The sequence below is a fragment of the Rutidosis leptorrhynchoides genome, chromosome 4, assembly GCF_046630445.1.
Source record: "Rutidosis leptorrhynchoides isolate AG116_Rl617_1_P2 chromosome 4, CSIRO_AGI_Rlap_v1, whole genome shotgun sequence".
Lineage (NCBI taxonomy): Eukaryota > Viridiplantae > Streptophyta > Magnoliopsida > Asterales > Asteraceae > Rutidosis > Rutidosis leptorrhynchoides.
This window is the reverse complement of record NC_092336.1, coordinates 351,022,254-351,037,627: the sequence shown is the minus strand read 5'-3', so window position 1 is coordinate 351,037,627 and position 15,374 is coordinate 351,022,254. Positions and strand designations below refer to the sequence as shown.

Below are 15,374 nucleotides of genomic sequence, written 5' to 3'. Positions count from 1 at the left end.
TGCTAGCTAGGGTGCCTTAGCAATCTTTAGGACTATAACCTTTTGTGCCTTAATTTTAAGCGCTTTCCCTAAATCTCTGTACTGCAATTTCATCTTATTTCCTGCTTTTACCTCTCCTGAGATTTCTGTATCCTTTCCTAAGGATGTCAAGCCAAAACCCTATCATCTTGCCTGATCCTGACTCTGAAGGATCAGTTAGTATGTGATTGTTATCATATCCATACATATCTTAACGATCTGACTCGCCATTGTGATACAAAGTATTCTTTGACTTACGCGAGTTATTTTTATAAGACCACCTCGGTTGGTGAAAATAGAGGGATGTTACTCAACTTTTCAACGTCAACTATCTAAGTTTGATCACGTATCCTGACCTTATGGGGTGATATTGAAGTAGAAATATGAAATAGTGAAATATAATGACGCCTGGCCAACGTGATTATATTACGGTAATTCATATAGAAATTCCAATATCATTACATATGGAATAGAGAGTGAATCGAAGAAAAAATTCCCAAGCCATTCATTCGAAAATCTCAAATAATATTACATGAAGGGTAATCATCATCTGATTTGTAGATATACGAAGAGCTCATTTCAACCAAACTATCTATCTCATACCCATGAGTAGGTTAACAAACTCTCACACACCATAAAGGTTGTAAAACTTTTCAATCTTTCTTAAACAACCTATCTCTTTATCTTTTACACGCCTAATCACCACCATATCCTCGCTGGAAGCATGCCTCCTGTTATCTGTAATTACACCCCTGGTGTAGATTTTTATAAACCTGTTAGGAAACCCGTCGAAGATAAACGACAACCACTCGCAAGGATTTCATATAAATTTTCAAGCGACGATATTATAAACACCACATTCACTATTATGAGACAGTCAACATCTCACGAGCATAACCTCATGAAGAATAGGACCTTTCAAAATGTATCTTTTGATTACCATAACCAAGGAAAACTTTTCGTGCTCATGCATTCCTTACTTTGCACCATGCAATAATCGATCACTGTCAATTCAAAATCTAGGGTTAGATACACCACCTGAAGTTTTTCCATTTACTCGCGGGCTGCGTCTTGAGCTAAACCCACCCTAATCACATCTGAAAACTACCATAGCAATTAAAAGAAACCCATCATGCTCTAGCATATCCACATTTCAGGCCAGTAAAGGCTGAAGTATATATATACTTCCATCACTATATTGAAAAGCATGTGATCCCTCACACACTCCACATGATCAAAGGTAGCATTGATATGATTATCATTACGTTACTTAAGGTCAAACATCGCATGATTTGTTGAACCTAAACAATTAGTCGCGACCTTTGAATCGTTAACCATTTTCCTGAAAATCTTATGATTTTGCCTCGGTGTTAAAAGCAGGGTAATCGTATCATTAAATAATTATATATTAATGGTTCTAACAATAGGCAAGTGACACCATGTCCTTACATCGCCCTTACTCATTGGGGAAATTCATACTTTTCCGGCAATAATCACAGATTTAGCGAGAACTTGATAAATTGATATTCAATGATCATCACATAGTCGAAAGCCAATGCATTAGCGTGTCTTCATACCTGTCTATGTGAACATCGGATTATTCATGCTCAAGTTATTATGAAATCTTTGTAAAAGACGGAATCAAGCAATCCATGAGTATATAATAAGGGCCCTTACTGCCAGCCTTCCGACTCCAATACTAGTCATGGCCAGTTGGCATTTCAAAGCCAACAGGGGATTAACTTCACGTCCTCATACTCTACCATTCATACCTCACTTGTCAGCAACAGCTTCACACATGAACAATTTGAATTCCAAGAACTTATGCCCTAATAATAGTCATTAACCACAATTAAATTCAATAGTTTTCATTACCTCGTAACATTGTTGCTCAAATATCACCCGAAATTTTCAAGGCCCTTCACTCGATTTTTCTCAGTCTTTCTCCAACTCGTAACCTCCAAAATATGAATATTCTGTTTATCAAAATTTTATACAAACTATTTTACTGTGCGATCCTCTCGAAAATTTTATAAATAAATTTACTGCCACTCGTGCAAAATTTTATAAATCGTATATATATATATATATATATATATATATATATATATATATATATATATATATATATATATATATATATATATATATATATATATATATATATATATATATATATATATATATATATATATATATATATATATATATATATATATAATAAGGTAAATAAAAATTACCTTTACTGATTTCTTTTTTTGTACATATCTTTTTCCTATACATCAAATTCTTTTATGAGTGGTTTAACTAGCCCAAAATTGTTTTACTTAAAATAGTACAAGTTTTACTAAGAGCTTCGTTCCATTATTATTGTAACATTAAAAAGACTCAAACTTTTTCAAAATTCCTTTGACGCATTTTTCTAAAAGAAAATTTTTATTACTTTACACTATGATTCGATCACAGTTCCTCTTATCATCTGCGTAAGAACGAAACATGCCTCTTGTGCTCATCAACTATTCTTTTTAGGGTTGGCTGTGGCATAAATGCGGGCTGTAAAATCAGTATCTGAGATACGCACAGTGATCACACCTATTCTTAAGGGAGGCACTGTGTGGGAATTTAACCCCAACTGTATTTCAGATTGGTATCAATCCTAACTGTTATTACACTATTATCACAAATAGAGATTTCACTAAGCTCGTCTGAGAAGTTTCTATTTCCAATATTTCAAGGCTAAAACACAACACCCTCGTAAATGTCAATTCTATGATTTAATATCTTTTTGGCACAAGAAAGCATGTTCGCCAATTTTTGGGACTTGTTGGTTATTACCGAAGGTTTACCAAAGACTTTTCTATTCTATCCAAACCTCTCACCAAGCTAACTCATAAGGGGAAGAAGTTTGAGTGGTCCGAAGAACAGGAATCTGCTTTTTAATTTTCTAAAGGATAAATTGACCACATCCCCGATTCTATCATTACCTAACGGCACCGACAATTTTGTAATCTATTGTGATGCCTCGAATCAAGGTTTCGAATGTATTTTGCAACGTAACAAAGTTATAGCTTACACATCTAGACAACTGAAGAAACATGAGAAGAACTATACCACACATGATCTTGAGTTAGGAGCAGTGGTATTCGCATTGAAGATGTGAAGACATTACCTCTACGGAATTAAATTCACGGTATTTACCGATCATAAAAGTCTTCAGCATATCTTTGACCAGAAGCAACTGAACATGAAACAAAGGCGTTGGGTCGAGTTATTAAATGACTATGACTGCGAGCTTAAGTATCATCCTGGTAAGGAAAATGTAGTTGCTGATGCCCTTAGTAGAAAGGATCGTGTCAAACTGATTCTAGTCCGAGCTTTAAACATGGTTATTCATACAAATCTTACGTCTCAAATCCGTTAAGCACAACTTGAGGCATTGAAGGAAGAAAATGTCCAACACGAGGGACGTAAAGGTCTCGAGAAGCAACTTGAACTCAAGGGAAACAAAACACGGTTTTTCAATAACCGAATCTGGGTCCCAATCTTAGGAAATCTTCAAGAACTAGTCTTGGATGAAGCACATAAGACTAGGTATTATATACACCCGGGCTCTAGTAAAATGTATCACGATGTGAAAGAGTTTTATTGGTGGCCTAATCTGAAATCCGATATTGCTGAGTTTGTGAGAAAGTGTCTTACTTACTAAGTCTACACATTTCTTACCAATCAAAGAAAACGACAAAATGGAGAAATTGTCACAACTTTATGTCAAAGAGATTGTCTCACATCATGGAGTCCCTATCTCTACCATTTCTGATCACGACAGTTGATTCACTTCTAGATTTTGGAAATCTTTACAATCTGCTCTTAGAATTCAACTCGACATGAGTACTGCTTATCGTCCGCAAACCGATGGTCAAAGTGAATGAACCATTTAAACATTGGAAGATATGCTGCGTGCTTGTGTTATTGATTTCGCCAAAGGTTGGGATAGACATTTGCCTTTGGCTGAATTTTCTTACAACAACACTTACCACGCAAGTGTTAAGGCTACACCTTTTGAGGTCTTATACGGATGAAAATGTAGATCCCCACTGTGCTGGGAGGAACTAGAGGACATACAGTTAACTGGTCCTGAAATCATTCACGAAACTACCGAAAAGATCGTTCAGATTAAGAAACGATTAGAAACTGCCCGCAGCCGACAGAAGAGCTATGCTGATATAAAGTCATGTTGAAAGTATCCCCTTGGAAAGGAGTCGTTCGTTTTGGTAAACGAAGCAAACTAAGTCCGCGTTTCGTTGGACCTTTTAAGATTACTGAAAGGATTGGTCCCGTGGCGTATCGATTAGAACTACTCGTTGAGCTTAGTAGTGTACACAACGTATTTCACGTTTCAAATCTGAAGAAGTGTCTTGCTGATGACATACTCGTTATTCCTTTGGATGATCTACGCATTGATGATAAAATGCACTTCATCGAAGAACCTATAGAAGTTATGGATCGTGAGGTTACACGCTTGAAACAGAGCAACATTCCTATTGTTAAAATTCGTTGGAATTCACGAAGAGGCCCCGAGTATACCTGGGAACGTGAAGACCAGATGAGGCGGAAATATCCCCATCTCTTCTCAATCACAGATGCATCCGAGAAGTCTACCTAAAACTTCGGGAGGAAGTTTTCATTGACGGGGATGTACTATAATGACCCTCACTTTTTCACTTCTACTTTTACTATTTTGCCCTTAGGATTTTTGTGTGCTCATAAACTTTATTTAGCAAAACGTTGATCAAATGGTAAACTTTTAGTCGACACTCACTGCTAATTAAAATTTATGCTTTTCTGTAATATCGTAACTAAAAATCTATAAGTAATAAATAGAAATGTGACATTTATATAAATAATAAAACATTTGAAAAATAAATAAAATTTAATAAATGTAAAGAGTAAAATACACTTAAACTTATATTGATGATAATTAAGATAAATGTACATTAAATAAAATAATAATAATAATAATAATAATAATAATAATAATAATAATAATAATAATAATAATAATAATAATAATAATAATAATAATAATAATAATAATAATAATAATAATAATAATAATAAAAATAATAAAAATAAAATACAAATTTAAAAGATAAATGATAACTCCAAATCCTAATCTATTTGAATTCAATAAGCCTAATTCTAATCTAGTTCCAATTTCATCCTAATCCTAACTTAATCTCTAGAATAATCCATGAGCAATTGTATTTTGGATCAAGCTCTACCTAGTGCACTATATAAACACCTCAAGGCATTCTCAAAATTTATTCACAAACTCATTCACAATTTACTCCAAATCTCTCCTTTCTCTTTCTTTTTGTTCGGCAGTCCACACCCCTCCTGTCACCACCATTCAGCAGCCCCAAGCCGCCACCACCACCACCACCACCATAAAGTTCTGTCTTTTGCAGTCTCCTTTCGCCAACCATCTGCTGCATTTTTCAGCACACCTTCGCCACCCAAACTGCAGCTTTGCTGCTGTTCCTGCACCCCAAAAACAGCTTAAAACTCGCCCAAAACAACCCCACAGCAGTCGCCTGTTTAGAGGCTGCTGTCCGCCATATAACCACCACCAAAATCGCCACTTTTGGTCATTGTTTTGCTGCTGTACCTACTGCTGCTGTTCAGCCTTTTTACCACCATCAAAACATCACTTTTTCTTGTTAAAGATCACCTAAGGTATCTCATGAACCCAAGCTTTTATCATACTTTAATTTTTTTTTTAATTCTTTGATATTATGAGTTATATTATGATTAAAAAGAATAATGTTTATGAACTTTAATAAGTATGTATGAATTTAATAAGTATGTATGTATATAAATACTTGAAGAAGGTTTAAAGAATATGAATATGATTAATGATATATATATATATATATATATATATATATATATATATATATATATATATATATATATATAAGAAAAGAAGATAAGCATGCATGCATGCATTCGTGTATATGTATATATATGAAGTGTAAAATTTTTAATTATGTAAGTGTGAATAACATGATAAGATTTTAAAATATGTTATGATATAATTAGGGTAATGATTATGAGAGTTAAAAATATTATGATGATTAAAAGTATTAAGTATGATTAGTAGGATGATGATTATGATATATGTATTAAGATAAAAATTATAATAGTTAAAAACTCTTTTTTAATCTAATAAACCTTGAAGATGATATAATATTTTGTTAATGAAATTATAAAACTTATCTAACCTAATATATAATTATTAAGTATAATATTAATGGATCGTTTGAAAAAGGGATAAGATTTATATAAATTATTATCTAATAAAGTTATTAATTATAATAGGAGGATAACTATAAAAGTTTAAAAGATTATAGTGATTTAAAAGCAATTAAAGGTAGTTATGAAGTATAATGATAAGTTTAAACATATGAGATAAGTTAAAAGACTTTGAACTAATCTAGGATTACTTAAAATTATAATTAAAGTAATAGGATTTAAAGAATATATAATATAATGATAATAATAATAGCATATAAATTATTATTATACTATCACATTATAATTTAACTAATATTAATTAATATATTATATTATACTAATTAATAAAATGACGATAAAGTATAATAATACCTAGATAATAATTAACGTGTCATATTCATATACGCACCTAAAACGTGGAAACTATAATCATACCGATAAGATATGGCTTATATGAACCTCACCGCTACTTACGGTCATGTGGATGATGTCTAGGTTGCCATGATGGGAATAAAGTTTTGGATTAAACGAAAGGTTGTAGACTTATAGTCCAACTGAAAGATCCTTGTAATGACCCGTCTTTTTCCGTTTACTTTCCATTTAATTTATTTAAAGTCCGTTATTTATTTTTAACATCACCCGTTAAAATGCGTATTTAAAATAACTCGTATGGTTAATTCACGCACCCGCTTTTAAACTCGAGGGACTAATGTTGCCAAGGGACCAAAGTTTCAACTAGGTCAACTAGTCAACCATCTCCTCTCCACCATTCATTCACCTCCCTTTTTCTTTTTGATATTTCTATCTTCCTCTCAACCCACTCAACAAAGAATCATCATCTAAATCATTTCAAGGAAGCAAACATCAAAACAAATTACATATTTGTAATCCTTGCATCTTCCTCTTCAATTCCATACCAACTTCATCTCTTTTGGATAACTTTTCAAAAACTCTAGATTTCTTGTTCTTGGTCTTTAAACTTAAAAGCGTGTTAATTAGTGTCTATGGCTCAAGTCTAACATGAATATGTGATTTATTTGCTCGATCTTGTCATTTTGGTGTAACTAGCATGAACTTGAAAAATGACTTGTTCAATCTTGAGTTTTGGTTGATTAAACATTGTTAGATGTTAAAGTGCATGTATTAAATGTGTTACTAGCATCACTAGCTTCAATTTGGTATGTAGGTTGACTTAGAAAGACTCAAATAACATGATTGATGAATTTATGATTTTTGGTTAGGGTTTGGTAGCCTTAAATATAAATTTTGATGCATTAAATGCTTTGCAATGTTGTTTGTAAGTGTTTAGTAGTATTGTATGCATAATTACCTACGAAACAGCGTATTATATGTGTGGATTTATTTCCCGAATCACCAAATTGTATTTATGAACTTGTATGTAATTAATGAGGAACATTTAATGTGAATTATGTTGTTGTAAATGTTTAGTTTAGTTATTGTTATGAGTTCAATTAAACTACTAGTAATAGGTGTTTTAAAATGACATACAATAAGCGTTTTTCATGTTTGTTGACTATAAATTAGTGTTTTGCTGAAATTTGGCTCGAGACTTGACCACATGAAACTGCCCAGAAATGTGTACAAGTGTTTTGCCGCGGCGCGACCAACCTTGGCGCGGCGCGACTCAAAGAACTTTTTGAAAATAGTCCTAAACCAAGGTGTGAGGCATCAGGTACTCCGAAGTGCAGCGGCGCGGCCAACTTTTGGCGCGGCGCGGCATATGCCTAGATTGTAGGCTGTCCAAATTCGCGTTTTCACGTTTAATTCTAACTATGCTACGCTCCTACAATTAACATGTAACTTATTCTAACATGCTCATATATGATTATATAACTCAGAAAAATTTTCCAAGACCCGACCCTAACGTGTTGACTTTTTCGTTAACTTTGACTTGACCAAAGTTGACTTTTATTCAAACTTAACCAATACTTTGTTTAATCGTTATAACCTTTCTCTTATACTTGATTCTTTCATGAAACTTGACAATTTGATTCACATGCTATATAATCGAGTCGTAACGAGCCATAGGACTAATTGAACAGCTTTGACCGACCTTGTGTTTTACCGATATTGATACGACCTACTTGTTTAGGTCAAGACTAGCATTCGTCCTTGCACACGTTTACTTTGTGAAGTGCCTTTATACTCGTGCACTCAAGGTGAGATCATAGTCCCATCTTTCCAACAACTTTTATTCTTTAAATCATGGGATGAGAAACATATACGTTTTATACTTTTATGCTTTGGACACAAGTACGAAAACAAACATTCCACATGCGAGTTAGAACAAAAAGTCTCAATTTGATTATCATTAGTTACACTTGTAGGGTGTAAGTGAGAACTTATGTTGTGTGGATCCATACGGGCTTGACGAGCCCTCATTCGGACGGTTCGCTACCGTTAGCGGATAAAATATATTTTCGGGTATAGTGTAGGTTCTAACACTGTGATAACGGGGTTCGTAAAACAGTTAAGTCTTGATAATTGGGTGCTCGCGAACGAACAACAACTTATGGAATGCAATCGATTTGGATAATCCACTTTATATTAAATCTTGTGGTACAATACATCATACTTACTAAACCTATGATTTCACCAACGTTTTCGTTCACAGATTTTTTTATGTTTTCTCAGGTCCTTGAACGCTATGTGTTAGATGCTTCCGCACACTATTTTGATACTTGCTTGGATGTCGAGTATACATGCATACATGGAGCGTCTTTTGACTCTACTTTAAATTGTGTCGCATAGGTTTCATTTGTACTTCAAACGTTGTAATGTATCTAGTTGTTAAACTACTTTTGTAAACTTTGAAACATCTATACATTTGAAATGAATGCGACATATTTTGGTCAAACTTTGTATTAAAGACTTATGACCACGTAACGGGACCTAAGTTGACGGCGTCGTCAATGACGATTTTGTCGGGTCATCACAATCCTGACCCCCGGTTACATCTGGTCATCCCGACTTACTTGATAGCACCGAGATTTGGGAAAGGTTGTACAATATCTAAACTTGATTATAGTGGACACAACTTATTAAACAAACTCAACAACTCTTATGAACACTTACACGCTGGATTGAACAAACTAATGACCAAGCTTATTCTCTAGGTTGAGATCCCGGTCGTTTACTTCTGTTCATTTCATTTCTTGTGGATTAACTTCAACTGCTATATAAGGTGAACTTCATAGCCCCGCTTTTTACTATTTCTTAACTGTTTACAAACTTTGGGGTGAGACACATGCTTGCTTTCAAAACTGTTTTACGCTTAGACACAAGTACTCAAAACTGTTCAACTGTGCTACCATGCTACGTTTCATGCTAAATACCTACCATGATATCGTTAATTGCTTTGTGTAACGCAAACTTAGTTAATGTGAGTAGGCCTACTGAAAGCGACATCTCTATCTAGCTGACCGTTGGTCAATGGATACATATTAATGATTCAACGACACGAACGTGAAGTGTTTAGGGTAACTTATGTTTAGTCTCAATATCATAACTTCGGCACTTACTTTGGAACGATGTTGCTACATCAAACTTGATAACTAAATCTTTTGGTCTAAAAACGATTATAAACCTATGTTGTTCACTCAACCATTTTTGGTTGACACTTTAAGCATGTTTTGTCACAGGTGAAGATTGCTAGAGATTATTTGCTACTTAGACTATGCTGCTTTGGAGTCCGCATTTTATATTATTGCATTAAAACACTTATGTTTACATTTACATTTATGATTTAAATTTGTAATGACTATCTTAATTCTGCTGCTTTAAATACATTGGTTTTTAATAAAAACGTCTCATTTAGAGTCGTTCTCGCTTTACACTTGTGTTTTGGTATTGGTTAGCCACATATGACCACCAGTCCCATTTAGGGGGTGTGACATCAGGTGTTTCAGTTCGCTAAGTTTGAAAAGTCAAAAGAGCGCAGACTAGCCACGGAGCTTGGATACAGTTTCCGATGAGAAATCCATGGATGCCTTTCGCCTCTGAAAGCGTCCTTCCTTCTCAATGCCCGAGCATCCATCCAATGCATTCTTTTCGATCTTGTACCGATAGAGAGGTACATTGAACACCAACCCAATCGAGACGAAAAAAGAAAGAATAACAACTATATCAACAACCTTGATTTAGGTTTTTGGTTAGTGAGCTATGTCATTTTAACGTTTGTACATTTCTATGGGGTTCCATTATTTTGATGATCTCCCCAACCTAGTTTTATTGTTGTTTTCTCGCCAAGAAAAAAAATATGAAAATATTTTTAGTCTAACCACGAAAAGAGATAACGTATACATTTAACGCATGAGTGATAACGTATACATTTAACGCATGAGTGATGAATTTACATTATCTCATTGAAAACGAATAGTGTTTCAATGTAACAAACAACAAAAACTTGACCATGTTTTTCTGTCAGCCAAGTTCTTCAGTTGAATAGCTAAAAAAGATACTCCCACCGTTCTAAAAGAGCTTCCGCTAGACGATGAACAGCTAGTTTAACAAATGTACAATTGTCACATTTGAAAATGTATATGGGTGAAATACGAAACTTGTTAATAAACTTCTTGAAATGGGCATCTCTTATGTAAAAAAGCAAGAACAAATGGATGACACTGATTATGTACAGATGTATTTTCTATTGACAGAGGCTACTTTTAAGAAAAAAGATGATAGAGTATGATGAAGAGGAGAACAAAGAGTAGAGATCCAAATCCAAATCCAAATCCAAACCCTTCTGAATCAAAATGTGATGTACTGCTAGTCGGATCATAGGAATATGAATTGTAGCGGGTAGGTTGCAACGTAGAGATCAAGTGAATGATCAATAACAACATGACAAGAATAAACAACATTACTTGTTCACCTAAAAATAAAGAAATAGTTTCCCATAAGCTCTCTAGAGCAGAGCTACATATGACTAGACCAAGTACACCCACAATCAAAGAAGGAACCAATGCAGATGGTCCTATGTCTCTCATTTTTGTCTCTTTATCAAGTGGAACAAACGAATACAAATTGATTCATTGTGTTGTAATATGTGTGTATATATTTATATATGTACACAAACATACACATATATAGTATGTATGAGTGGTTGTTTATGGGAGTCAATGATTTGTTGATCTGTAAATAATCAATTCACTTAAGATAGTCAACTTGTTCTTGGATTGTTTGGAAAAACAGCCTTTGGAGACTAAGCTCACCAAAAATGTTGAATTGTTATGGAAAGATAAAGAGTTCACTCTAAAGACTAAAGGTGGATTTATTTTTATAGATTATATTTAATATTATAGATATATAGTACAAGTTTTAGAAGACAATTAAATCATCCAAATATATCCTATTAGTATAAGATATCTTAATTGTTGGTCCTCAAGTAAGGTATACTGTTTAAACATAAATGACCGTATATCTTATATCTTGGGGTAGTTAGAAAAAAAAAAAAAAAAAAGAGAGACGGTCATGAGATAACCGGTTAGGTGACGTGTGTTAAAAAAGTCACATCCGTTTACGTTTTGCCGAATACAGTCAGCATGATGCCAAATCTTTAACGCTTGAATCTAACCGAACAATCTAATGAGCCATTTTAGTTTAATCCCGGGTCATGCACATAACAGGTTAACATGCAAATATTAGCAACAAATCTGTTTTTACCATATACCAGTAGCAACATTAAAACCAAGTTGGTTTCTAACAAGCTGTTTTCACCACGTGTAGAAAGACCGAGACCCCGACAGGCAAAGCAGTAAATCAGTAAACTCCTTTAGCGTCAAAAGATAATCGTTGCCATAAAATACCATAAAAAGGTTAATGAGTGAACAAGCATGTGCAAACTATGTCTGATAATCATAGTATAATAATGATTGATCTATGAGCAGTGGTTACCAATATGCAGTGTGCAATGTAATAAGTAATAACTCAGTATTCTTAAGCAGAACTTAAAATCTTAAATATGGGTATATATAATATAATATATATATATATATATATATATATATATATATATATATATATATATATATATACCAAAACCAACCCATGTTAACATTCATTTAGGAACAGCAAGACAATATTTTTCATTACTTACTGCACATATTATACTAGGAAAGTCAAGCATAATCTATTCTGCATGTTAGATGCCGCTCCCTAGCAACAAAATCATGATATCCACCGACCTACTGCATTCACAGTTATCCACAGCTACAATTTGCTCATTCAGAGGGGTTTTTGTACCGAAGATGCTTCTCATAGAAGTTGATCAACTGCCATAATCAATCAATATACAAAGATAAATGAACACTAGTATCCTTGTATTTTCGTTGACTTTTTAAATTTGAGATATGATTTCATTTAACTAACCTTTTTAAAAAATTAAAAAAGGTTAGTTAAACCTTATAAGAACACAATGGTTACCCAAAACAGATATTAGATATAACTATGTTCCATATTTACTTTAGAGATGAAAGATGGAAAGAATTAAACAAGTTTACCAGCACTGGATTGTTTTCCTTGAGATATTCGTTATTGACAACGACCTCTTCTCCATCTGACCTGTTTATACACCAACCAAACAACAGGATTATACATTAATAAGTTTGTAAATAACTAAATAAAGTAATGAATAATGATCAAAGAGAGAGATAAAAATAATAGGAATAATCACAAACCTAATGACCAAAAAGGATACACACACTTCCTCTGAGTCGTTAATTATAGACGTTGAATAGTTAACGGGATTGACAATCTTCGTTATAACAGGAAGACTTTCGGTAGTATCAACAACATTTTCAGATTCCAAATCATTTTTAGATTCATTTACCACAATTACATCACTAGCAGCAATAATTTTCCCAGTAGTATCTTTCTTCAACCGTTTAACAGCACTAGACTTCCTCTTTGAACCAATTCGAGGACTAGAACGAAGTACTCGTTCTCCATCGTCAACATTGGAAATCCCATTTTCAGCTTCGATGTCATCTTGAATATGTATAGCAAACTCTGTCTTGTTTTCTTTCTCTTGTCCAATTTGAGAAGAATCCGTAAAAGATCCAGTATTGTTGGATAGTTTGGCAGATCCAGTATTGCGCTTACACTTGCGATTCGATCCATTTCCCGTAGGTCTTAAGCTTTAGGTTGCGTAAAACAAAAATAAAATAAAAAACATATATAATCAACTCCCATCATCTATTTATAATTATTTAGAGCTTTTTTTAGGATAAGCATGCTTATAATCATCATTGAGGCTTTGATCTATTCATTTGATATTGTTGCAAAAAAGGACAATCAGATGGATAAGAAGTTTATTTATTTACCAAAAAGACATAAATAAATCATTTTGAGAGCTTAAAAACATGAATGATCCTTAGAAATTCTAATTAAGCCCTTTACATAATTTAAAATATAAAATTAAAGGGAAACGAATAGGCGGAAACAAAAACCTTTCTTCGAATGCCTTAATTAAGTCAAGACATGCGCTGAGATTCTCAACTGGTTCCCAAGTATTAGACGACTCTGGCCACCCGTGCCTTCATTTGATCAAAAACATATAAGTATATACTCCGTATTAGTCAACTTAACCATAAATGACATATAAAGTAATTAACTAATAATGATGTAATCTATGAAGTATACAAAATCACAAGTTTACATATTGATTATATAATGTTTGTGAATGTTCGCTGTACACCAAATTACACAATAATGTAATGACGATTTATTGTTTAGGGGTGCACAATATCACAAGCTTGAAATGAAATCAATGTTCAATAACACCATTCAAATAAAGAAATAAATTCCAACCCAATGGTTTACAATCATAAGTGAAAAGTAAAATTACCAATTTCAAAATTGAACCATAATAAATAATACAGTACCACTCACTACAACAAAACTAACTACAGTTTCATCAATGTGCATGTATAGTGTGCAAAGGAACTTAGCATAGTTATAATTCAAAACCTCAATTAATTGACTGCAAAGTCTAAACACACTTTGTCGAAATCGAAACTAACATTATGAGAAAAAAAAAAAGCACAAATATATAGATAATTAGTTCACGTACCATTTGATAAGATACTGCGTGACCCCCTTTTTAGCGCCGATTAACATAACACATAATCGCAAACAACAAAATTAGTCCAAAAATTAACTCTAAAAATAAAATCTATATACTTGTTAAATTAAATATAATTAAATAATAAACCTTGCGAACTCTTTTCTTTCGAACAGCTTCAATTACATAATAACCATCAGCTAAATGCGGTACCACAATTTCATCAGCAACTTCACCTTCATTTTCATCATCATTTTGGTCATGTTCATCGTGCTCATTTTCATCATCATTCAGATCCTCAAAATTAACTTGATCATCGGTTTCATCTTGAACCGGTTGTGGAAGATCGGAGATTGTGATGAGTTTTCGTTTACTTCTTCCTTTCATCGGAGTTAATTTAGGGTTTTTGTTCCGGCAAAATTCTGCAACTTTTTGCCCACTTTCTGTTTTATAAGCTTTTATTTCTAATTTTTGTTGGTATGATTGTGATTTGAGTGTCAGTGTGGATCCACTAAATAACTATTTTGAAAATGACAAAAGAAAAGTATATCTAAAATAACAAAAATAATCTGCTTGTCAAATGTGATCTCATTTAACGAGATAACTTAAACGCTGTTAAGTTCATGTCATCTGTGAGATATCTTAATAGTTAAAGATCGACGAAGTTAAAAAAAAAAAAAAAAAAAAAGTTTAAGAACACCTACGTTGTTTAGTACAAAGTTTAGGAATCAACGACAAAATGTATTTTATGCGCAGCCTTTTAAAAAAAAAACTGAAATAAATAAATATTACGGGATTTCTTCATCGAAAGATGAAAACTCGAGAGATTACATAAAGGAAAATTTTATATGATTCTCCAAATTTGTTTATGATTTAAGTAGATCGAGAGGTCGTTTCGCCCCTTGTCCCCGAATATGGGTAATATGTTCTCATACAATGTTGCTCCAATCTGACCTAGCTGGCGAGCGATCCCAGT

The 15,374-nt window shown here is 33.2% G+C and overlaps 1 protein-coding gene across 1 annotated transcript; it reads right to left on the bottom strand.

Annotated features, from left to right (window-relative positions):
• Positions 1–12,376: 12,376 nt before the first annotated feature.
• On the bottom strand, positions 12,377–14,865 carry LOC139843755 (probable chromo domain-containing protein LHP1). The gene is made up of 6 exons (XM_071833902.1): positions 14,549–14,865; positions 14,408–14,433; positions 13,785–13,871; positions 13,014–13,472; positions 12,837–12,897; positions 12,377–12,608 (listed from the first exon to the last, which is right to left on the bottom strand). Exons 1-6 carry the CDS (start codon positions 14,783–14,785, stop codon positions 12,558–12,560), a joined length of 921 nt encoding a protein of 306 aa, XP_071690003.1. The 5' UTR covers positions 14,786–14,865; the 3' UTR covers positions 12,377–12,557.
• Between the last annotated feature and the right edge of the window lie 509 nt (positions 14,866–15,374).